This window comes from Dysidea avara, chromosome 10 (assembly GCF_963678975.1).
Source record: "Dysidea avara chromosome 10, odDysAvar1.4, whole genome shotgun sequence".
NCBI lineage: Eukaryota > Metazoa > Porifera > Demospongiae > Dictyoceratida > Dysideidae > Dysidea > Dysidea avara.
The window spans coordinates 3,092,250-3,117,332 of record NC_089281.1 but is presented as its reverse complement, the minus strand read 5'-3'; the positions used below and the strand labels follow the sequence as shown (position 1 = coordinate 3,117,332).

Sequence of the window (25,083 nt, the reverse complement as noted above, 5' to 3'; positions counted from 1 at the left end):
CTTACTGTTTATTTTATTTCATTTTTTGATTCCATGCAAGAATGACGAAGAAAAACCAGCAGAAATATTACACAACCCAAATGGAGATAGTTTAGTTCTAAATGTCCCTCTTTGGCCCTCTATACGAATGGAATTTTGATTGTGATTTTTGGTGTTTGGTCTCCTTTTACTTTATCCACTCTTTTTACAATTGCTGACCGCACTACAGTTAAATATGGTTTGTCTCGGAAATTGGCTAGGAGGCAATTGTTGCAAAGGTTATCAGTGACTTTATGGAAATACAATGCCAAAATGGTCCTCAGACACTATGCTCTTTGCTCGGAGGACACTATAGATTTTGTTTAGGTTTTATAATGTAGTTAAGTAGGTGTAGCTTGTAAGTAGTTTCGTTTATTGTAATTAGTGTGGTAGTTTGTAATTAGCTAGTCTTTGTATTCTTTTGTGTTATCTTATTTAGTACATGTCTGCAGACATTGTGATTTTCGCTAATCATTTGCGTTTTAGTAATCATTTGTTTAAACATGTAGAGTGCAATATTAAGAGCTAGACCAGTGCTCTGTTACATTTCTGCTGGTTTTCATTTGTCTTTCTTGCATGGAATCGATGAATTAAATAAGCAGTAAGCAGGGGCGTAGGGAGGGGGGGTTCCGGGGGATTCAGGAACCCCCCCTGTAAAATTTAGACTTCTGCAAGCAGGATCCTAACACACCATTTAGTGTGGCAGGACAAAATGAGTGAGTTGATATAACTTACATTCATCTCTCAGGGAAGGATTTACAGAGGTAACATGAGTCCTCTTCAAAACTTGTTAAAAAGATCGATATACTCTATATAATAGAGCAGTCAGGTATATACTCTAATAGAGCAGTCAGGTATACTCTAATAGAACATGCATGTAAATATCCATGTCCATATGAAGTTTTTCAGACATTCCAACATTAAATGCAAAACTTAGCATGACCTTATACTGCTATAGCTTTGGTGTGCAGTGTTTAAAGATATAGAGCTCCAGTAATTTATCACTTTTGTTATGCAAAATTAATTCATGCTATGCATATTTGTATAGTTAGCTATATTGTTTTGATTGTCATTTGTATCAGTGGATTCATGGCTCCTATATCACAGTGAGATATAACCATCACTTACAGATTACTATATGTGTCTCTATGTGTTATGCTGTCTGTTTCCACTAGGTGACTTTATCTAGTACTACCTTCATCCCTGGGGCACTTAATGCATCATAATTAATGTACTTTTTGCATAAAATATAGTAATTTGCTGAGTTTTGATTTATTAAAATATTGAAAGTCTCTCAGCGGCCGCAGGGGTCTGGGGCTGCGCCCCAAGACCCCTGCTTCTAGTAACTCAATGCTGGTGCTGGAACCCCCCTTCAAAAAATCCTGGCTACGCCCCTGGTAAGTGGTATTGATGGTTGTGCCCAATTGGCGTGCTCAGCTCTGACATTTTCAAAAGACTGAAAAAAGCTGCCTACACAGACAAAGGCGATTGAATGGTCCAGCAAGGATTTAGAGAGGCAAACCAGCATGTTTGACTTGTAAAACTGGTGACAAATGGTGAGATCGGCATTTTGATGGATTTTGGGCTCGATGAAAGAGCCGACAGTACCACCCTATGGACGAATACAACTGAACAAGGATGCAGCATGACTTTAGGGAAGCAAAGCATATCATTTGGTGTGCAATATTTCTTTAATGCACAGTAAATTAGTTGATATCAGCAAAATTCGTCGATATCGGCATTTGGCGGATTTTGAGGTCGCTAGAAGAGCTGCCAGATCAATCCTATGAATGAAAGCTACTGGTTATTGGTCTAGCAAGCTTTTGAGAAGTAAACTAACACATCTGGCTAGCAAAAATTCCTGTAAGTGGATAAAATCAACACTTTCCACAAATTTTTGACAGCCATCGAGCTCAGCCAGATGGCAAAAAATTTTGGAATTTGATGATATTTGGTGTGGTAGTAACTAGTTGTACCCATGCCAGACCAGTTTTACCTGGGAGGGTTACTTTGGCATCGCTGCTGTGTGCTCCAGCGGCATTGAAACTTTTTTTCAAGTCTGAAATTTCATTTTTGCGATGCTGCGGCTGGAAATTGCTCCAAACAATGCAGCTACTGATGGTTTTAGTTTAGAGTACAGTTAGTAAGAAAGGTTGAGAATGCGTATTGTAGCTTGAAAAGACATTTCCTTGAAGATATAGCAAAAAATCTCGTAATTTGTAAACATATTTGCCAATTTGCACGACAAGACATTAATGAACATAGCACCAATCTGGCATTTTCTAAGTAGTACCTAACCTAGCATTTGTGAGTGATTTGGTAGCTGTTTCTCGGAGGTCGAAATTTCATATATAATTCATCAAAACCACACTGATCACTTCTTATAGCAATAGTGGAAAACATTGCTAATTATCTGAATAAAACAAAACCCACAATTATAAAGATGCAACCCACAATCGAAACCTTTTCTTGAAGAACTCTTGAGGAAAAGGGAGGTATAGTTTCCTGGGACAGAGTTGAACAATAGGTATAGTTACATAGACATTACTTGTGTTGGTAGTGATTCATAGTTCCTGAAATAAGTCTGTTTTTGCTACACATAGAAGATTTAGGGTTTTATTGGCCAAGTACTAACTTATAAAGGAGGGGGGGCTACAGCCCTTTGGCCCCCCCAAATCCGCCCCTGAAAGGATGGTATAAGTTACAAGGAATTTTAGTTCATTCTTGGCTGTTTTACAAAGTACATGGTTATCAACTCTCATTTCAAGCAGACTCACCCACAATTGAAGCATTCTGTATACTGTAATGTTCACCTTCTAGAATAATCTTATCATGTGTAAAATCAACGCATGCGCATGTTACAACAGCATTAGTATGGTGTACGCATGTTACATCTCCCTTGTTACAGAAGTGTGTTGTAGGGATACAACTACAACTGACAACATTGATTATGTGTGCATAAGTACAATCAATAATAACTGTTTGTGCATCACAAGTTTAATATCCAGAGTCAGTGTACCTCGTGGGTTTTCTAATCGTTCTTTGTGAGCGTCTCAAATTAGTAGGCAGTGCAATTGGGTTCTGCGGTGGACTTTCTCCTTCAGCAATGCCCGTCTCCATAGTGTCATTTATAGTATCGTTCTCTAACCAATCATCACTAGCATCAAGTTCATTTTCAGTGTTGGTGTGTCTAGCCTTTAAGTGCTGTCGGTTCCTTCAATAGACTTGTCCTTGTGGGGTTTTAATGACATATGATCGAGGAGCGAACATATTTAATACAGTTGCTGGATGCCATCTATCTCTTCCTTTGAACATTACTTGGTCCCCCTTTGAAAATTCTCTGAGTGGCTTTGTATGTTTATCATAGTAGTACTTCTGCCTGTCTTTTCTTTTCGTTAACTCATTTTGTACTGCTTTAGGGTGGATTGTTTTAGGTTGTAAAAGTTTGTTCGAAGTTGGAAGCTGGGTTTTGGTTCTGCGTCCCATGAGCTGTTGAGCAGGGGAACCTAGTGCGTCAGACACTGGCGTATTTCTGTATTCCAAGAGTGCTAAATAAGGATCACGTTTGTCAAGGATAGCCTTCTTGAGTAGATTCTTTACTGTCTGGACAGCCCTTTCAGCCATGCCATTGGAACGGGGGTAATGTGGGCTTGATGTACGGTGTTCAAAAGAGTACTCTGAGGCAAACTGTTTGAAGGTGTCACTGGAGAACTGTAGTCCATTGTCAGTTATTAGTCTATCTGGTATACCATGACGTGCATATTGTGATTTGCAATGTATGATCACCTGTTTACTGGTGGTTGTGTTCAACAAGTTCAGTTCAACAAATCCGGAATAATAATCAACCAGTATAAGGTAGTGTTGATTAATAAAAACAAAGAGGTCCGCACCCACCTGTGACCATGGATGTTCTGGTACTTCATGAGCTAACAATGGTTCTTTCATGTTGCTTCTCTGGTACGTACTGCATATTTGGCAATGTGAAATCATTTCCTGTATCTGTGAAGTCATTCCTGGCCAGAATAGGACATCTCTAGCTCTGCGTTTGCATTTCTCGATGCCTAAGTGTGAGCCATGGATGTGTATCAGCATTTCTTGCTGCATTTTCTTTGGAATGACCACTCTCTCACCCTTGAATACAATGCTGTCAGACAATGAGAGCTCATCACGGTAATTCCAGAATGGTAAGCACTCTTTTGGAACATCTCGTTTGCTGGGTGGCCAACCGGCTCTGATCATAGATGATAATTGTTGCAATTGAGTATCAGTGTCAGTTGCTTCTTTCAGCTGAGCTAGCTTTTCATCAGACATCGACACAATAGACAAGGCATTGACATCAAAAATTTCTTCTAAAGTCTCATCATCTTGTAAAAATGCTCTGGACAGGGTGTCTGCAAGCACTAACTGTTTACCAGGACGGTAAACCACATTTATTGAATATTTTTGTACTGTCATTATCATCCTTTGTAGGCGAAGTGGTGCTTGACACAGGGGATTTTTCAGGATTGCTTCTAAGGGTTTATGGTCACTTTCAACTTTCACATTGGGTACACCGTAAATGTAGTCATGGAATTTTGTGCACCCAAATACCACTGCTAGCATTTCCTTTTCTATTTGTGCATAGTTTTGTTGAGTGTTGCTAAGTGATTTTGAGGCATATGCTATAGGATGTTCATCTTGAATTAGAACAGCACCCAGTCCTTTGGAGCTGGCATCGACAGATAACTTGATGGGTCTGTCTGGTTTAAAATACTTCAGCACTGGTGCAGTAGTGGCAAGTTGCTTGAGTTTTAGAAAACTTTCTTCGTGTTCATGGTGCCACTCCCACATTGAATCTTTCTCTAGCAGTGCTCTGAGTGGTGATGCTATTTGGGAGAGATTTGGAATAAATTTTGAGAGATAAGTTAGCATACCTAAAAAACGTTGAAGAGCTTCCTTTTCTTGTGGTGGTGGCATGTCAGTAACTGCTTGTATCTTCTTTGGGTCAGGTTGAAGCCCTTGGCTGGTAAGGATGTGGCCTAGATAAGCGATGCGATGCCTTTTCATTTGACACTTTGTCTTGTTGAGTGTTAAATTACGATGTCGGGCTCTTTCTAGAACTTGTACCAATCTAGCATCATGCTGTTGCTCATTTTCTCCCCAGACAAGAATATCTAATCCAAAACAGCCAAGCTGTAAAAAAAGAGTGCGGCCCTGAGAAAGGCTATGGTGAAAAAAGATGTGAAATCCAAGGTGGCGGCCAAGAAATGGCTGTGATGGTAGGTTAATGGTAAAAATTTTAATAGCGACAATTCAGGTGTATTTTGTGCCAAGACCAAGCGGCACCAAATTCACCTAAATTGTTGTTATTAAAATTTTTACCATTAACCTACCATCACAGCCATTTCTTGGCCACCACCTTGGATTTCACATCTTTTTTCACCATAGCCTTTCTCAGGACCGCACTCTTCTTTTACAGCTTGGCTGTTTTGGATTAGATTTCACTTCTTTTTGTATTTGTATACCCCAAAGCCGGCCTATGGCCGGCTTTAGGGATTTTAACCTGTCATTTTTTCTTTACTACAGGAAGAAGAAAAGATGAAGCAGGGTGATTTCTTTGTAGCTGACCTCTCTGCAAGGTGATCCTTCTAGCTGATCTCTCTACCGGATGACTTGTTTGTAGCTGAACTCTCTACAGGGTGATTTGTTTGTAGCTGAACTCTCTACAAGGTAACTTCTTCTAGCTGATCTTTCTACAGGGTAATTTGTTTGTAGCTGAATTCTCTACAGGGTGATTTGTTTGCAGCTAAACTGCTGAACTCTCTACAATGTAACTTCTTCTAGCTGAACTCTCTACGGGTGACTTGTTTCTAGCTGAACTCTCTACAGGGTGATTTGTTTGTAGCTGAACTCTCTACAAGGTAACTTCTTCTAGCTGATCTTTCTACAGGGTAATTTGTTTGTAGCTGAATTCTCTACAGGGTGATTTGTTTGCAGCTAAACTGCTGAACTCTCTACAATGTAACTTCTTCTAGCTGATCTCTCTACAGGGTGACTTGTTTCTAGCTGAACTCTCTACAGGGTGATTTGTTTGTAGCTGAACTCTCTACAAGGTAACTTCTTCTAGCTGATCTTTCTACAGGGTGATTTGTTTGTAGCTGAATTCTGTACAGGGCAATTTGTTTGCAGCTGAACTCTGTACATGGTAGTTTCTTTGTAGCTGAACTCTCTACAATGTAACTTCTTCTAGCTGAACTCTCTACATGGTGGCTTGTTTCTAGCTGATCTCTCTACAGTGTAACTTGTTTCTAGCTGAACTCTCTACAGGGTGATTTGTTTGTAGCTGAATTCTCTACAAGGTAACTTCTTCTAGCTGATCTTTCTACAGGGTGATTTGTTTGTAGCTCAATTTTCTACAGGGCAATTTGTTTGCAGCTGAACTCTCTACATGGTAGTTTCTTTGTAGCTGAACTCTCTACAATGTAACTTCTTCTAGCTGAACTCTCTACAGGATGACTTGTTTCTAGCTGAACTCTCTACAGGGTGATTTGTTTGTAGCTGAATTCTCTACAGGACAATTTGTTTGCAGCTGAACTCTCTACATGGTAGTTTCTTTGTAGCTTAACTCTCTACAATGTAACTTCTTCTAGCTGATCTCTCTACAGGGCAATTTGTTTGCAGCTGAACTCTGTACATGGTAGTTTCTTTGTAGCTGAACTCTCTACAATGTAACTTCTTCTAGCTGAACTCTCTACAGGGTGACTTATTTCTAGCTGAACTCTCTACAGGGTGATTTGTTTGTAGCTGAATTCTCTACAGGGCAATTTGTTTGCAGCTGAACTCTCTACATGGTAGTTTCTTTGTAGCTGAACTCTCTATAATGTAACTTCTTCTAGCTGATCTCTCTACAGGGAAATTTGTTTGCAGCTGAACTCTGTACATGGTAGCTTCTTTGTAGCTGAACTCTCTACAATGTAACTTCTTCTAGCTGAACTCTCTACATGGTGACTTGTTTCTAGCTGAACTCTCTACAGGGTGATTTGTTTGTAGCTGAATTCTCTACAGGGCGATTTGTTTGCAGCTGAACTCTCTACATGGTAGTTTCTTTGTAGCTGAACTCTCTACAATGTAACTTCTTCTAGCTGAACTCTCTACAGGATGACTTGTTTCTAGCTGATCTCTGTACAGGGTGACTTGTTCCTAGCTGAACTCTCTACAGGTGATTTGTTTGCAGCTGAACTCTCTTACATGGTGGTTTCTTTGTAGCTGAACTCTCTACAATGTAACTTCTTCTAGCTGAACTCTCTACAGGGTGATTTGTTTGTAGCTGAACTCTCTACAAGGTAACTTCTTCTAGCTGATCTTTCTACAAGGTAATTTGTTTGTAGCTAAATTCTCTACAGCGTGATTTGTTTGCTGCTGAGCTCTCTACATGGTAGTTTCTTTGTAGCTGAACTCTCTACAATGTAACTTCTTCTAGCTGAATTCTCTACAGGTGACTTGTTTCTAGCTGATCTCTCTACAGGGTGACTTGTTTCTAGCTGAACTCTCTACATGGTGATTTGTTTGTAGCTGAACTCTCTACAAGGTAACTTCTTCTTTCTACAGGGTGATTCGTTTGTAGCTGAATTCTCTACAGGGAGATTTGTTTGCAGCTGAACTCTCTACATGGTAGTTTCTTTGTAGCTGAACTCTCTACAATGTAACTTCTTCTAGCTGAACTCTCTACAGGATGACTTGTTTCTAGCTGATCTCTGTACAGGGTGACTTGTTCCTAGCTGAACTCTCTACAGGTGATTTGTTTGCAGCTGAACTCTCTTACATGGTGGTTTCTTTGTAGCTGAACTCTCTACAATGTAACTTCTTCTAGCTGAACTCTCTACAGGGTGACTTGTTTGTAGCTGAACCCTCTACAGGGTGATTTGTTTGTAGCTGAACTCTCTACAAGGTAACTTCTTCTAGCTGATCTTTCTACAAGGTAATTTGTTTGTAGCTAAATTCTCTACAGCGTGATTTGTTTGCTGCTGAGCTCTCTACATGGTAGTTTCTTTGTAGCTGAACTCTCTACAATGTAACTTCTTCTAGCTGAATTCTCTACAGGTGACTTGTTTCTAGCTGATCTCTCTACAGGGTGACTTGTTTCTAGCTGAACTCTCTACATGGTGATTTGTTTGTAGCTGAACTCTCTACAAGGTAACTTCTTCTTTCTACAGGGTGATTCGTTTGTAGCTGAATTCTCTACAGGGAGATTTGTTTGCAGCTGAACTCTCTACATGGTAGTTTCTTTGTAGCTGAACTCTCTACAATGTAACTTCTTCTAGCTGAACTCTCTACAGGATGACTTGTTTCTAGCTGATCTCTGTACAGGGTGACTTGTTCCTAGCTGAACTCTCTACAGGTGATTTGTTTGCAGCTGAACTCTCTTACATGGTGGTTTCTTTGTAGCTGAACTCTCTACAATGTAACTTCTTCTAGCTGAACTCTCTACAGGATGACTTGTTTCTAGCTGATCTCTCTACAGGGTGATCTGTTCGTAGCTGAAGTCTGTACAGAGTGTTTGTTTGCAACTGAACTCTCTTACATGGTGGTTTCTTTGTAGCCGAACTCTCTACAAAGTGACTTCTTCTAGCTGATCTATCTACAGGATGACTTGTTTCTAACTGAACTCTTTACAGTGTGATCTGTTCATAGCGGAACTTTCTACTGGGTGATTTGTTTGCAGCTAAACTCTTTGCATGATTGTTTCTTTGTAACTGAACTCTCTACAAGGTAACTTCTTCTAGCTGATCTCTCTACAGGATGACTTGTTTCTAACTGAACTCTCTACAGTGTGATCTGTTCATAGCGGAACTTTCTACTGGGTGATTTGTTTGCAGCTAAACTCTTTTTGCATCATTGTTTCTTTGTAACTGAACTCTCTACAATGTGACTTCTTCTAGCTGATCTCTCTACAGGATGACTTGTTTCTAACTGAACTCTCTATAGTGGATCTGTTCATAGCGGAACTTTCTACTGGGTGATTTGTTTGCAGCTAAACTCTTTGCATGATTGTTTCTTTGTAACTGAACTCTCTACAAGGTAACTTCTTCTAGCTGATCTCTCTACAGGATGACTTGTTTCTAACTGAACTCTCTACAGTGTGATCTGTTCATAGCGGAACTTTCTACTGGGTGATTTGTTTGCAGCTAAACTCTTTGCATCATTGTTTCTTTGTAACTGAACTCTCTACAATGTGACTTCAATGGTTGTGGGAAGACCTAGAATGCTAGGAACTTCTTGATCTAATATTTCAAACTCAACCATGTATTGGTGACCATTATATTCACAAGGTATGATTGCTTTCCCACAGGTATGTAATTTATGACCTCCAAAAGCAGTGAGCTTAGACATGGATTTCTGCAGGGGTGTTTTGCACACCGTGAGGTATTTCTGTTTGGAGATCACGTTGCATTGGGCGTCGGTATCTATTTTGAACTTTGTTCTTTGGTTATTGAGGGTGATTGTTATTTGCCACTCTTTGGTGTTGTTCTTTTGAAGTGCACCAATAACATATCGTCAGTTGATTCATCATTGTCATCCATATGTATGCCATAAAGTGGTCGTGATTTTGTACGACACATCTTGGCAAAATGGTTCTTACGTCCACATTTGCGGCATTCTGTACCAAAAGCTGGGCATGCTTGCTGTCTAGTATGCCAATTTCCACATCGATCACACAACTGCTTACCTTTCCGTACGCCATGTATGTCTGTAAGATCATCATGGGTGCTTGCAGTAAATGATTTCATTTGTGTAAGTGTAGCCTCATTTGCTCTGCATATGTCAATAGCTTTTTGCAGGGTAAATTCTGGCTGTTTTAACAATCTGCTTCGAGTTTTGTCACATCTGATACCGCAAACAATTCGGTCGCGAATTAGGCCCTCCTTTAGGTCACGAAATTCACACGTCTGAACTTTCTTCCTGAGATCAGTGACATATTGGTCGATAGTTTCATCGCTGTGCTGGTGGCGTGTATTAAACACGTGTCTTTCCCAAGTTACATTTGTTCTCGGGATACAGTAGGCTTCGTACTTCGACAGAATCACTTCGACCTTCTGTTTGTCTCCCTCGTCCGCCCAGGTAAAAGTGTTATAGATTTCCAAGGCGGCTGGGCCGATCACGTGTAGGAGCGTTGCTGCCTGAATTTTGGCGTCTTTTGAACTAAGTCCACTAGCCAGTGAAAACAGTTCGAAACGCTGTTTCCATTGTCGCCATGATTCAGCGAGGTTAGTTCCGTCTAAGTTCAATGCTTCTGGTGGATTTAATCGGTCCATTCTGACACCATGTAATGTTCACCTTCTAGAATAATCTTATCATGTGTAAAATCAACACATGCGCATGTTACAACAGCATTAGTATGGTGTACGCATGTTACATATACCTGAGTCATTACTCATATATTCAGCTTCTGTAATGCTTTCTCGTTATTTTCACATCTTTATCCACAATTGAAATTAAATTGACATGACCTATGCACTTGCAAAGTATGCCTGCAGTTGCCCACTCTTGTAAGTGAGTCTCACATGTGGCACATAACAGATAGTAGTACTTTTCCTGTGGAATAACTACATATGCTGATCAAGTAATGTTTTCCCCATAGTCAGATCTTGAGAGTTTCTCAGGACACATTCAGTATCCACTACCTAACAAGAGAGCTACAGCCAGTAGGATTGGATATGGTGGAAATGCTATTGTATTTGTTGTGTTCCATGCTGGGAAAGAATTTGCTGTGAAGAAAGTAAGTGTCTTGTATTTAGGCTATTGACACAGTATGTCAATCAATATCACCACAAGTAAATTGGGCCATGGAAAATAGAAAGGGTCCTTAGGGTTGTCATGTAGTAACACTACAGCAAGCACTATATTGTTTCTCGTGGTCACTCTAATTGATGACTACTCATTCCCCAAACACACATACGTATATCCTCATACATACATGCATATAAAACAAGGGTGACTTCAAAAATTCCACCAATTATTCAGTAATTAAATACTGTGATGGGTGTTCTATCTAATCATTATAGTTTTGATATTTATGTCATGTGTAAAGGCATGAGCAATGTTAATTCTGTGAAACTTAAAAATATATAGTGTGCATTACTTAGAATAGCACAATTGTTATAAATTATACACTCCTGTAATTTTTTGAAGATACATTGATTTTTAACATGTCACAAAAATTTTTCGAATACGATGAATAGAACATGAATAATGATGTATGTTGTAATAGTGAAAATTTTACACTTGTTCAGATATTGTAACTGAATTTCTACTTTTCACCCTAAGGTCCCTTTCTATTTACCATGGCCTGGTTATTGACACCAACTGCAAGTATCCAGCACACTATAGTTGTATGAAGATAAGTTTTTGGTGGGTACAAGGTAAGCTATGTAGGATTGAAGGGTACAGCAAGCCAACTTTAGCTTGCCTCAAACTCACCAAAAACTTACAGACAGTGCATGGTTATGCTTAACAGCCAAATGTCAGTTTACAGTAGGGTTAGGGTTGGATTCAGCTTTGATTTTTCTTTACCAGACATAGCCCCTTCCTCTGTGTATTACATCCTTCTTGACTCGCATTTATATATGACAGTAGTGAATGAACTCTTTCATCCATTTTTGTTCTTGTACTAAGTTTTTTGTTGATCAGTGCCAATAGCCTCTGCCTATATTTAAAAGACATTGCTTTAAATTAAAACACATTAATTTTATTATGCAGACAGTTTACCGATCAAAAGAAATCAGTGTTCATTCTCAACTATGTCATCCCAACATTATAAATCTTGAAGCTGTTTTGGTTGGAGAAAAACATGAACGTCACAGGGATAAGTATTATGTCTACTGCTTCATGCAGAAGATGGACATCAACTTCAGAAATGTTCTCTCCACTAAAGATCACGGTTGTTTGAAACATTTAAAGATGAAACTGGTTGAGAAGAGAGATCAGTGGGAGACAGTATTACTGAATGTAAAACATGTCCTGAGATCAGTACTGAAAGCTTTGGACTACATGCATGGCCAGGGACTGGTACATCGTGATGTTAAAGGTAAGGGAAGAAATACCAACATGCACAATAGATACAAAAGTTATGGACAATTGTACACAGTGTTTCTGAAATCAATTGTATAGACTGCTTGTATGTATATGTATGTAAGCTTGTACTTTTGGTTCAGTTCAGGATTATAAACAGTTTTTGAAAAGTGTGGTTTTAGGTGAAACATCTTGTAGAGCTTGAAGGTGTTACAGATTGATTACAGGTTACTTACTTAATTGTTTTGCTCTGTGCCATTGCTACCAGTGATGCACAATACAGATGTCTGCCAATTAGTTCATTATAGCAGAGTGCTACGTATATTGAAAGGTGCCTGGTTTATGGTCCTTTATGCAGTGATTGGTCTCCTTGACATAATAATAACTATGCATGTTTTTTCTACAGCCAGCAACATATTGATCAAGACAACATGCCAGTGTAGTGAAGTGTTATACTGTAGTTGTCAACACAAGTTTATAGTACAGTTAGGAGACTTTGATTCATCAGCCACAGTACCTGGTTATCAGCTACACTTAGAGGAACATCAGATGATAAGATATGCCAGTGTGTTACCACTGGGTACTATGGGATATAGGGCTCCTGAAGTGAGTAGTCACTTACTGAATATATTAACATGTGATTGTTACTCCAATTCCATTTGGCAGGTTTCAATGCACCTGGTACTATCTGGTCCATATGAAGTACTGTATACTACTGGAGTGGACATCTGGTCATTTGGTTGTTTACTACTAGCAATATTTATTGGAAAGAGTGGGCCTCTCAAACAAAGAGGAGTAAGCAATCATTGTCAATTCTACTGTATACTTATGTTATCTACGGTACAGCTTTAATCCAATGTCACTCAAGCAAGTTGCTCATGATTAAATAACTTGTTAATTAAGGGGCGTGGCTACCATTTTCCTTGCAAGTCTTCATCCCTCGAGTCATAAGATGAAGATCCGTGAGTGAAATGGCTGCCACGCCCCTTAATTAGTGAGTTATGTAATGGTGAGCAACTTGCTCCAGTGACGTTGGATTAAAGCTGTACTGTATGTTAATCTATTTCAGGAAGCATCGCTTTTACTATCAGCTCAAGATCATCCTTATTCACAAGAACTATATCACAAAATTATAAAGGTACAATATGGTCTTTGCTTATATGTACAAAACTTATTACAACAGTCATATCACTACAGATATCAGAACTACGTAAATATTATGCTAATATACCAGGTGCTTGTGACTTGGCAGAGAAGTGTCTTCAGGTAAGTAATATTAATGTCTCATTTACTGTTGAATTTTCTGGTGGAATACACAGGTCTCACCAAATTGTCTAGTATAGCACTGTATGCATAAGGGATCACATTTAACTTACAACCTAAATTATATTGCTTATGTTTACAAGCATGCACAGTAATTTCAACACAATAAAGACAGATAAATGATATAAACAATGGATATAAACAGTTGGGTACAAACAAACTAGTTAAAACAATCTGTTTAACAGTCCTGCATTGTTTGTTAACTAAGTGATGTTCTCTCTAGCAGGACAACAAAATTTAGCAAAACATCTTTTCTGCACACACTCATATACACATAGCACCATGCACATTGTTGAAAATATTTGACTGCCTTCTCTGGCTATCAGAAACATTTTGTAATATTTAAAAATACTAATATCAACTTGAGGAAACATTGCAACTTGCCTACTCTACAAGAAAAGTTATAACTATAGTCAGTATGCATTCACCTGAGCCCCCACCAAATATAGTAATATCAAAGAGGTGAACATGTTTTCACTTCCACTGGAACAAGCATGTTTTGGTTGTATATAAACATTTTTGCACGCCTGAAACATCCATACTAAATGTATGGGATATTTTAAAAGCTTTACAACTCACTTGTTTTTGACAGTATCAAAGTGCTTTTTTGATAAACAGTTCTGGCATTCAAAGGACTTTACAGTGCTAATAAATGTTTGGGAAACTGGCCCGTGTAACAAGAGTTATTAACACAAAATGAGGGCTCAAGTGAATGTGAACACATAATAAACCCACAATATTGCACAAAGGATCCACTTATCCAACCTCTGTGGGTGTGTGCGTTTCAGGATGGATGCATTGTACTAATAAACATGCAATACTACTGGAAGTATGTTTACTAGAGCAATCCGTCATCATTGATACAGCAATTGCAACTGTGAATCAGCTAAGTAATTATACTTGTTTGTTTCACAGGTGCAGCCTCACTGCAGACCTACAGCAAAGGAACTGCTTCAGTTGGACTTCTTCAGATAATATGTGGTAGTGTACACATTTGTCATTGATATATTCTTGTTTAAGGGGCATTACAACTGTAAGGAGTATGAAAGGATGTGTAACAATGTCATTATTGTATCTTCACTAATGAAATTGATGTGTATTTTCTGACCAATCAACTGTTTAATGCACATTTTACCAATTATTGTATTATTACACAATGCTTTGTGTGACAAATATAAATTGTTTCTGTTTTTAAAGCTTAATCACAAATAGCTAACAATTTTATCTCTTGGTCAAGACTCATACCAACTTTAAGTTTGATTCTTCAGTTAACAAATGATCCTTATGCTGTTATAAGTACTGGAAGAACTGCTATATCCCAGGCTGTGTGGCTTCTCAGGCATTTTCCTAGACTGCAGCCACCTGTGGATCAAGTCACCTGTGGATCAAGTCACCTGTGGATCAAGTCACCTGTGGATCAAGTCACCTGTGGATCAAGTCACCTGTGGATCAAGCCACCTGTGGATCAAGCCACCTGTGGATCAAGCCACCTGTGGATCAAGCCACCTGTGGATCAAGTCACCTGGGATTTTTCTCTGAATTTTAGTGTTATGTTTCTGATCCCCTGCTTCACAAGCTTTAGCTTTCTTACTGGTCCCTAGTGGAAAGGCGAATAATAAATTTTACAGGATACAGCATATGTATAATCTTGTCTTGTGATTTTACTTAGTGCAGCCAACAATATTAAGGCAATAAAAACACTTTACAAACTGCTTTCCAAGTAGCAAGCAGTACGTGCATACCTTGTTGATCAAATTATTAGTACTTATGCTCATAGGTATGTAGACCAACTGACCATGGAGTGCCTGCATGGGGCAGTTATGGATACAATGCACTCAGTAGGTACTGCGGGTGTGGTGTGATGAGAATTGCTGAGCTTTTAGTCATCTACCATGTAAAACAAATTGATTAACTGATTTTGATTTAAGCCGAGTTGTGTTTAAATTTGTGGTCGGTGCTTGTTACTGGTGTAGGCTGTTCAGCAAATAAAGCCATTTATGCAGCATGATTTAGTTAGTTAGTTAGTTAGAACCTCTAAGATAATACCTTCTGTTTGATCGAATAAGGTAAGAAGTGTACAATGAAAGGATCAGCTTATAGAATTATAATTGTGAACATGCATTGCTAACCTATTGCTGTGTGTGAGGTTGAGACATCTGTGCAGCAATAGATTTTGTATGTGAATCCGTGATTTAGCCAGCTAGTTCAGCCGCTGTACTGTAGTATGTGAACAGATGAACCAAGTTTGGGTCTTAAAATTTAGCACAAGGATTCTTAAAAGCGACACCAGAGCACAAATAAAAGTTTAGAGGTTACAAGAGCTGTACTTTTACTGCACATGTTAAGATTTTGTCCTCAATTAAAAACTGAAGTACATAAACCCTCAATTAGTAACAGAGCTCCTGTGAGAAGGGATTTGATATGACCCTTTAACTTTCTAGATTCTCCACTGTCAGTATAAAAGTATTATGAGTGCATGTAGAAATGAGAGTATCAGCTTGTGCATGTACACTATAATTATTTATTTGTACATACAATTGATTAATAGATGTGCACTGTATTTTGTGTACAAATTACACATTTTGTGTGCAAACTACACTTCATTTTTGTACACAAAAATATGCCCTGTGACACCAAAGTAAACTATTGTGGTGTCATAGGGTACATTTGTGTGCAAAACACACTTCATTTTTTACAGTGAACATGTAAATCATGTGAATCTAATTATTTCATGGAACTATTCTTTAGACAGCAAACAACCATTTGAGTGAAACATAATTATTTTATTCCAAGAATTACCAAATCATGTTGTATTTATGGTTCATCATCTTTCTGAGAAGTATAATTTAAACCCCCTTTTCTGTAACCTTATACCATGCTGTGTGGGAAAGTAGAGAGGCCAAGATAGAATCACAAATCCACTCAGAATAATTATATTGAACCAAACAGTCTTAGTGGGTTGGTGGTTCTATCTTGGCATCTCTATCTACATCCCCACTTAGCATGCCATAAAATTATTAATTGGTAATGATTAGCTAGCTACAAAAGGGATTTTAAATTGCACTTCTCAGAAAGACAATTAACCATATCAGGAAAACCAAACAACAGAGCTGGTAATTCTTGGAATAAATTATGTTATATTCATGTGCTAGCAGTTGATGGAACTAAGCCAGTTAATTCTTTTTGTATATACTATCCAATCAAAAACAGCCAAGCTGTAAAAAAAGAGTGCGGCCCTCAAAAGCCTGGGTGAAAAAAGTTGTGAAATCAAAGGTGGCGGCCAAGAAATGGCTGCAATGATGTTAATGCTAATAAATTTTAACAATGCACACAGCCATTATTAAAATTGTTTAGCATTAACATCATTACAGCCATTTCTTGGCCGCCACCTTTGATTTCACAACTTTTTTGATTCTCATGGATTTCCACATAATATTGCGTATCTCATGCTGTGATATGTGATTTTAACCCAATCAGTGATAGTTGAAAGATAGCCTCAGAATGTTCAATAGCAATTAAGTTTGATAGACTGCTATCAGGTAGTTCATTAGGCCTGCATCAAATATGCCAGCATAATAGGCTGGAGTGCTATGCCAGCATAATGCTAGCATATTTCAAACTATGGAGATTTAATTAGATCAATACTCCCTAATAGAGCAGCCAGTAGAAATTGTAATACTGCAATAGAGCACTCAATTGCATTGTGTATAACTCCTTAGATCGATTGAGATCGATACCCTCTAATAGTCATTAACCTATACTGTGCAAAAAGTGGGATATAATATGGTATTTCCAGTGGCTTATTGAATACAAATAAGCCTTAATATAAATCCTGTATTATACTCATTTTATACTTTAGTATAATCCATACTATACTATTGTATATATGGTTTCAGTTTATTTACCACATTACCTCAAATAGCTTATATCTAATATAATGTCCACACTATACCATCGCATATATGGTTTCAGTATATTTAACACATTAGCTGAAGTCTTACAAGAGATTGTTAGTATAATACAGGTTATACCAACCTTTTTTGCATTCAATAAGCCACTGGAAATACCATCTTATATCCGTCTTTTTTCACAGTGCTAGGAGCATCATGCAAGCATACTGTAGACAAGAGTTAATATAAATTGTTATATTATGAACTCTTGCTGTAGAACATAATAGGTGAAAAATTTGGGATGTTCTGAAAGCATTTTGGACAAAATTTTGAGTATATTTGACTCAGGCCCACAGCTAATAGTTTATTTTCATTATTGGTTTACAATGCCAGATGCATTAAAATGGCTGTACAAAATAGTGTGGTTGTGTTGAGGGTCAGATGGCAACATGTGCCAACTGCCCAAACTAATTACTTATAATACTAGTTAATTACTTAACTACTGTATACATGTAGACAACATACAAAAACACACACTTAGCTATATATAAATGATTAAAATTTACAGGACAGGAGAGTTAGAACACTTACAACTGGGACACAAGTAATGGAGGGTACAGTTGTTGTTTACATTAAAATTGCAATGGTGGTGGTGGTGGGGGGTGGATTCATTGTTGTACCTGAAAGATTTTAATTGACAATACTTCTGCAAAAAGTACCACCAGATTCAATCTCATTCTGGGTGATTGTGTCGTGACTTTAGCAACAAAATGTCTGGTCATCGTGGTGCTGTGACTCTAGGTACAGCGGAGAAAAAAGGTCCTAAATAAATACTACCCACCAGAATTCTTCACTCCTAATCAAAAGCAGCTCGGAAAAGAGAACTTAATACCCAAGCACCAACATAAAATACGAGTGATGGTGCCTTTTGCAATGAGATATTTGGTTTCCTACTTTGGCGCTAAGTGCAATGCAACAATGTAGGTGGCCTAAGCAGAAGATTACTTGAGCTTGACTGTCTTCCATTTTTATGTCAAATGTTTTGATCTTACAGCAACTAAAGTAGAACAATTACATGTAGCTAATGGACAGGACAAAAAGACAGGCAGAAAATGAAGTCAATTCACTGAGAGAACTAGAGCATCGACATCATGCCAAAAGAGCTCGGCATTTTGATGAATATATAGAGGAGCTGATTGACAAACTTCAGATTTGATTATCAACCGCTGTTGAGTAGTCTTAAAAGTAATGAAAAGGCTGAGTCACAGGAAGCAAACAGATGATAATGATGCAATTGTGAAAGAAGTATTTTGTAATGAGGCATATAACAGCCAATTAGCAGAATTAGATGCCTACACAAAAGAGAAGACACTGCCAATTGCCAGAGTAAAGTCAATGCAGCAGAGCAAAGTAGACATCCACTCTTTGGTCAAGACAAAGAGGGTACGCAATACCACAGATTTCAAACCTGCTGATGCCATACCACCACCGACCAACATTAACAAAACTGATGGATTACAATTAGTTAGCACATTGTATGATAGTGACAGTAGTGACTAGTAGTATAGTGATGTAGTGAATACAATTTTGGTATAGGTAACATATGCATACTGCTGCCACTATATATGCACAAGTTCTTGTGAACTGATTATATATAATTTATATTATTTATGCATACACATTTTGAAATCAATGTGTCTATAACTGTTATCATTACTCTTTCTTTACCTTTGTGCACTACAACCCGTAGCTAACGTGCACATGGCAAACTTGGATTTTTCAAGAGGAGTTCATAGCTATAATTTGGATGTACAGGCTATCTAAAATTGCAATTACTTTTAAAAAGATAATATGCTTTTCATAAATGGTCTTCATTCTTTTTTGCTGAATAGCTATTTCATAGTTTTGCTTTATTATTCTACTTAACAGACACAGTATCACCAGACATTTTCCATGCGTATATCAATAGGAATGAAGTTGTGGTCAGACAAATTGGCCACAAAAGCACATGTATTGCTAAGACATGCAGTTTTGGTCTGCCTCGGTGATTATTACATCATTCCTTAAGGGTTGCTTATTCCCTAAAGAATAATCCTAGCACTGCATGTCTGAGTTATTTAGACAATGGCTCCTGTAATTGGAATTTTGTTAGTAACCCACAAAGTATGCAATTTGTTTATCAAAATTTGTGGCTAGGTGTCTTACCCAGTAAGACACCTGTGCATGTAGTATAGTGGCACAATGCAAAAATTGTGCACTATTTCATAAAAGGATGAAACTTTCCACATAAGTAGTACTCCCCATGACATAGATTTTTTATATAGTACCATCATAAATATGACATTTGGTGACCTTTATGGTCATTTTTCCCAGATATTTTATCATTTCTGCCTTTAGCTATCCCCCTGAGGCATTAATTAACTCATTAAAACATGGTACCAAAATAAAGATCTGGTTGAACGAAACAGCTTAGTTTTTATTTGAAGATTTAGTCAGGTTCACTATGTACTTTTGTTCAAATTTTATGGGGATTAGCAAACCTATATATTTTCAGAAAGCTTAGAGCATGGAGAATCTGAAACTCATTGTTTACATTTGCACAGATTCCTGCAAGGTCAGCATTTTTAAATTTCAAAATGGTAGCCAATAAAATAAGAACTGATATATCAATTTTAATTTGACATAAAAGTTCATTAATGAACTCAACAAATTCTCTGGTGACATTTTTACATCTCTATTCACTAGAGGTGACATAGTTAATCATGAAAAATTAAAAGTTTTAACAAACAGAATAGAAGAACGTCCAATATGCTGCAATAACTCAGGAATAAATTTTAGCAAAAAGAATTGAGGAATATTCTAGATTAATTGGATGAGATATATGTATATCTGGTGCAAAGTATTAGTTTGGCTTCCACAGAAACAGTTCAAGCTTAAAAACAGCACAAAAGATTGAGTTACTCTAATAGAGCAGTCACTTACTCTGATAAAGCAGTCAACTTTTGAGTCCACATTTCTAATGTAGTAGTCACATTTGTGAAAGTTTCTTCCTAGCTAGTGTGCTTATGTTAGGCATAAATTTCAGGAGATTAACTAATTTTAGGTTTGAAAGAATGATTGGAATTTACATAAAATATTCTCCCCTAAAAGGTAATTTTGTTAATTAGCAATTGGCAACTATGATTTCACCCTGACTGGCACTTTTGTCAGTTGGTGGTATACATTGACATAGTCAGGTTAACTATATATGTCAAAAATAACTTTGTTCAAAATTTATGGGCCTACATAAAGCTTGGAGAATGCATGGAGATCAGTGAAAATCAATGCTTGCATTTACTGTATACAGATGCCTGCATGGTAGTCAATCAGCAGTTTGAAAATAGCAGTCTATATGGTGCAAATTTCTTCATATACAACACCATTTCTATGTTCTCACACCCACATAGAATCCATTACTTAATGGCCTCTAAAGTGCTAAGAAACCTAAAAGCAATTTATTTGGCAGATAGTTATTGCATGAAACAAAGTGAATAAGTGAATTATTAACATTGAGAAGTAGGGTATAGTTACGTATGAAGACATCATGGCTATGCATGTACGTACATATACATAACAATTATCAGCAGTGTCACTGTTGTCATTTTCAATGCATCATACAGTATTATACTGTATTTTAGGGATCATGCAGAATTGAGCTTTTCCAGTTCAAAGTATCACTGCTTGAAGTATCTTAGTTTACTACAGTGGTATATCCCCAGTACATGGAACAGTTAATTGTTTGTTATTTTAGTAGTTTTTCAGTAAACCCGCATTCACTGATGTTTTACTGGGAGTTTAAAACTTAGTAAAATAATATATTATGTTCCATATACTTAAGTCTACTGACACTTTACTATCAGTATGTCTACAGTAAGGCATCTTAACAAATTAGTAAACTAAGAACCTTCAAGCAGTGTATCACCCTAAAACCAGTCTCAATTTCCCTTCATGACAGCGTGGCAGCATTGGTTAGACATAGCCAAGCCCCAAAATATCAACTCCAAATTCTTCCAACAAGTTTCTACAGCATTTAAAACTTTTCTATTCAACAAAATTTTATGCTGACTTACTGACAAATACTCTCCGCCAAGCATGCATAACTTGACATACAGGCTTGATTTTGGCAACATACAATATATACATGCATCGTGGACTTGCCTTTGTCCTCCTTTGTGTTTCAGTTCTCTTCACTGATAATGCAAGGTGTCAATTCATGCTATATTATATCGTGATACGGCTTCCCTGTGGCTGTATTTTCCATAAGCCATATGACTGATTGTTGGGATGCTTCTCATGCTGTTTTTTGTTTGCAATGTTGTGTAATGGGCAAAGCATACTGTAGATGAAAATGAAACGTCATGGCTACCTCCCTTTTAGCTACATAACTGATAGTTGGGGCATGCGCCCAGACATATGGCTTGTCAGGTGCCTGTCCTCCTTTCGATGCAACATATGTACGGGTCCACCAGTCATAATTATGTTACAAAAAAATAAGTAGAAAGTTAGATTAAGGATCAAAAAAGTGATGAAACAAGGAAATAGCTAAACAGTAGTGAAACAAGAGAGGTTGCCTATATACTGCAGATTAAATGTCCACTAGTACATCTGCAGTATATAGGCAATCCCTATTGTTTCACTACTGTTTAGCTATTCAATTGTTTCTTTACTTTTTTGATCCTTAATCCAACTTTATACTTAAAGCAGTTACTTGTGAGCAGAGTTGGGGGTAACTAGTTACTTTTGTAACTAAGTTACGTAACTAATTACTTTTAAAGTAACTAGTAATATAACTAGTTACTTGCTTTGTAACTAGTAACTTGTAACTAGGAGTAATTGTTTGAAAAATAACTAAGTTACAATAGTAACTAATTACAATAGTTACATTAGTTACATTGTAACTATAATTAATTATGCTTTAAAAGCAAGAGCACTTCAATTTTTGTGCCATATATGCTACAGCCACATTAAGTAGACAGATTCTGTGTACTGCTCTCTATGATTCAGCTTGAGTAACAGACATAGCAATAATTAAAACTGACCTGAAAAAGCCACAGAATTGTTATTTTAAGTGCACATATGTATTGCATCCCTTAATGATGCATATCTGAGCAAAATTCATGTTACAAAAGTTAAAAACAAGTCATAATTTATACTACGAAAGTAACTAGTAACTAGAGTACTTAGTTACCTTTTGAAAAGTAACTGTAACTGTAACTAAGTTACATGGGATAAAAGTAATGTGTAACTAGTAACTAGTTACATTTCTGAAGTAACTACCCCAACTCTGCTTGTGAGCCAGTCATTAATAATGTCTTGGCTAGATGTGCCAAATGCCCTTTGTTTATTTTTGGATAAGAACCAATTTGCCGACAATGGCAATCTTTGAATATGTCTGATATACAATAATTCTGTCACTGAAAAGCAAATTTTCATTGGATTTACAGTGGATACTAATTTTCAAGATTGTGTATAATTATATCAATTTTAATTTGTTGGTGCAAGTCTGTCTGGTGCAAAAAAAATTGCTCTTGATGATCAGCGTGAATTCGTTCTTGCCAATTGTTATTTTAAAACTACTGTATTAAGCAAATTCCAACTACTGTCTTTGAAAATGAAAATTCTTTCAAAATTTTTCTAGTAATAATAATGTTATTATGCTAAACATGCATAAACACATTAGCAAAAAAATAGGCTCAAAAGTTGACTGTTTTACTAGATTATATGACTGCTCTATTAGAGTATCTAAATTTTCAGGCTTGAACTATTTTATTAGAAGTCAAATCATACATTGCACCAGTTACACTTTGCACCCAGAATATTCGTTAACTTTTTTCACTGTAAATTATTCCTGAATTACTGCAGCATATAAATTATAATGGGCATTCTTCTATTCCCTTTGCAAAAACTTTCAATTATTCATGGTTAACTGGTGTAAAAATGTCACCAGAGAATTTGTTGAATCCATTTATTAAACTTTTATGTCAAAATTAAACTTGATGTATTAGAAATTTGTTATTTTTAGCTGTCACTTTGAAATTTAAAAAATGCTGACCTTGCAGGAATCTGAGCACATGTAAACATTGATTTTCAGATTCCTCATGCTCTAACTGAGCTTTCCAAAAATGTATAGGTTTACTAATCCCCATAAAGTTTGAACGAAAGTGTATTTTTTGACATAGTGAACCTGACTAATTTCATTCCACAGTTATGATCATTTATATTACCCATGAATTTTGAGATAATTAACCTCCACATGGGTGATTTACACAAGACAGATAAACTTAGAGAATTTTACAGCTAATAAAAGTGATCATAACTTCAAAATGGAATTACCTATTAACTTCAAATAAAACCAAGTTGTTTTGTTCAACACTTGAAGATGTTTACTTTGGTACCATGTTTTAACACATCAATTAATGTTGCTTGTCAGTTTAATCCGGTCAGCAGCGCTTACCCTGTTGTGAGTGGGTTTCCACCATCAACAGATGGTGGTTGTTTTGGTAGGTGTGCAGGGTTCCATGGATTCTCCTATTAATTCTCAAATAGGCCCCTTTTCAACAATTTTACATGATGTATACAGCATGTCTTACTACAAAGGCTAGGAGGTAGGAATGCTTGGGGATTCTAACATTCTCTGAAGCCACAAGAATTTCTGCATGCCACAATATTCTTAATAGAAACCCTGCACTGTCACACCCTGAGCTAGCCTCAAGATGGAATAGACAAGGAAAAAAATGGGGGGATTTACTAAGCTCCCTGCTGGGACTATCTGGGGTGCATGCTTCACCTCCCCACACCCCGTTATTAATTTTTTTTGGACAATACATTACATTAAACCCCACCCAACAATCCCTTTGTGATTATCGTCTTCTAAAATGCTAATATGAGATAGTTGGTAGAGGGGAGTGGTGTGGGTGGGACAAGATTCACTATGCCATGTAGCACCATGCGTTCTAACACCTCTCCACGTGCCTTTTCCTTGTAACGCATGCGCAATGTTATTCTCCAAATTATTGCCAACCCTTCTCACGTGTGTGCCTGCCCAATCTTCCCTCCAGTCATGGTGGAGCTTCGGGTTAGTGACTATTATATTACACTCACACATGCTCAACTGCAACATTAACCTAGTTTAACTAGTTAAACTCCATTTAATGCCTCAGGGAGATAAAACAGAAATGATCAAATTTAGATAAAGACAGAATTGATCAAATTTCTGGGAAAAAAAATTGCCATATAGGTCACCAAAGGTCAAATCTGTGATGGCACTATATCAAAAAATACATGTCATGAGGAATGCTATTTATGTGGAAAGTTTATGAAAAAGTGTATGATTTGGCTAATTTTAGAGGCTATGCCACTATACATTAAAGCATTCTCTGAATGCCATTGTCTAAGACAGGAAGTTCATTAGAATTCTGACTGCTATATTAGAATATTTTCACCACAATGTGCAGAGTGCAAATAATTTCTTATTCTTTAAATTTTATAATTGCTTCAAAATGCCTGCATGATCATGATTCATTCACACACTGTGCTAGTGTAAATACTGGAACTAAAATTTGGAATTTTTTTATTCCAAAGATTTTGGTTCTAGAAGTTACATTAAAAGGACAACATATTGCAAATCACATTAGCAATTCTATTGCATGTATCTATTAACAAATATAAATTGGTCCTACATTTGCTTCATTCATGTTGTAGTAGCTACTATAGAATTCTTTACTGAGAATCATAGTAGCTATAATACTTTTTTCAAATACATAGC

At 37.1% G+C, this 25,083-nt stretch overlaps 1 protein-coding gene across 3 annotated transcripts in view; it reads left to right on the top strand.

Moving 5' to 3' along the window:
* Nucleotides 1–18,983, top strand: part of LOC136268153 (uncharacterized) — a 62,556-nt gene extending 43,573 nt beyond the window's left edge. For 2 of the 3 annotated variants that reach the window (XM_066063406.1, XM_066063404.1), the window contains exons 4-10: nucleotides 10,637–10,774; nucleotides 11,755–12,082; nucleotides 12,473–12,672; nucleotides 12,733–12,861; nucleotides 13,136–13,204; nucleotides 13,264–13,332; nucleotides 14,305–18,983. In XM_066063406.1, the coding sequence (XP_065919478.1) occupies nucleotides 10,637–10,774; nucleotides 11,755–12,082; nucleotides 12,473–12,672; nucleotides 12,733–12,861; nucleotides 13,136–13,204; nucleotides 13,264–13,332; nucleotides 14,305–14,364 (993 nt within the window). In that variant the 3' untranslated portion in view covers nucleotides 14,365–18,983. Of the gene's footprint in view, nucleotides 1–10,636; nucleotides 10,775–11,754; nucleotides 12,083–12,472; nucleotides 12,673–12,732; nucleotides 12,862–12,912; nucleotides 13,075–13,135; nucleotides 13,205–13,263; nucleotides 13,333–14,304 lie in introns of those variants that run through there. The other variant, XM_066063405.1, reaches the window with a different exon arrangement.
* Nucleotides 18,984–25,083: the final 6,100 nt, after the last annotated feature.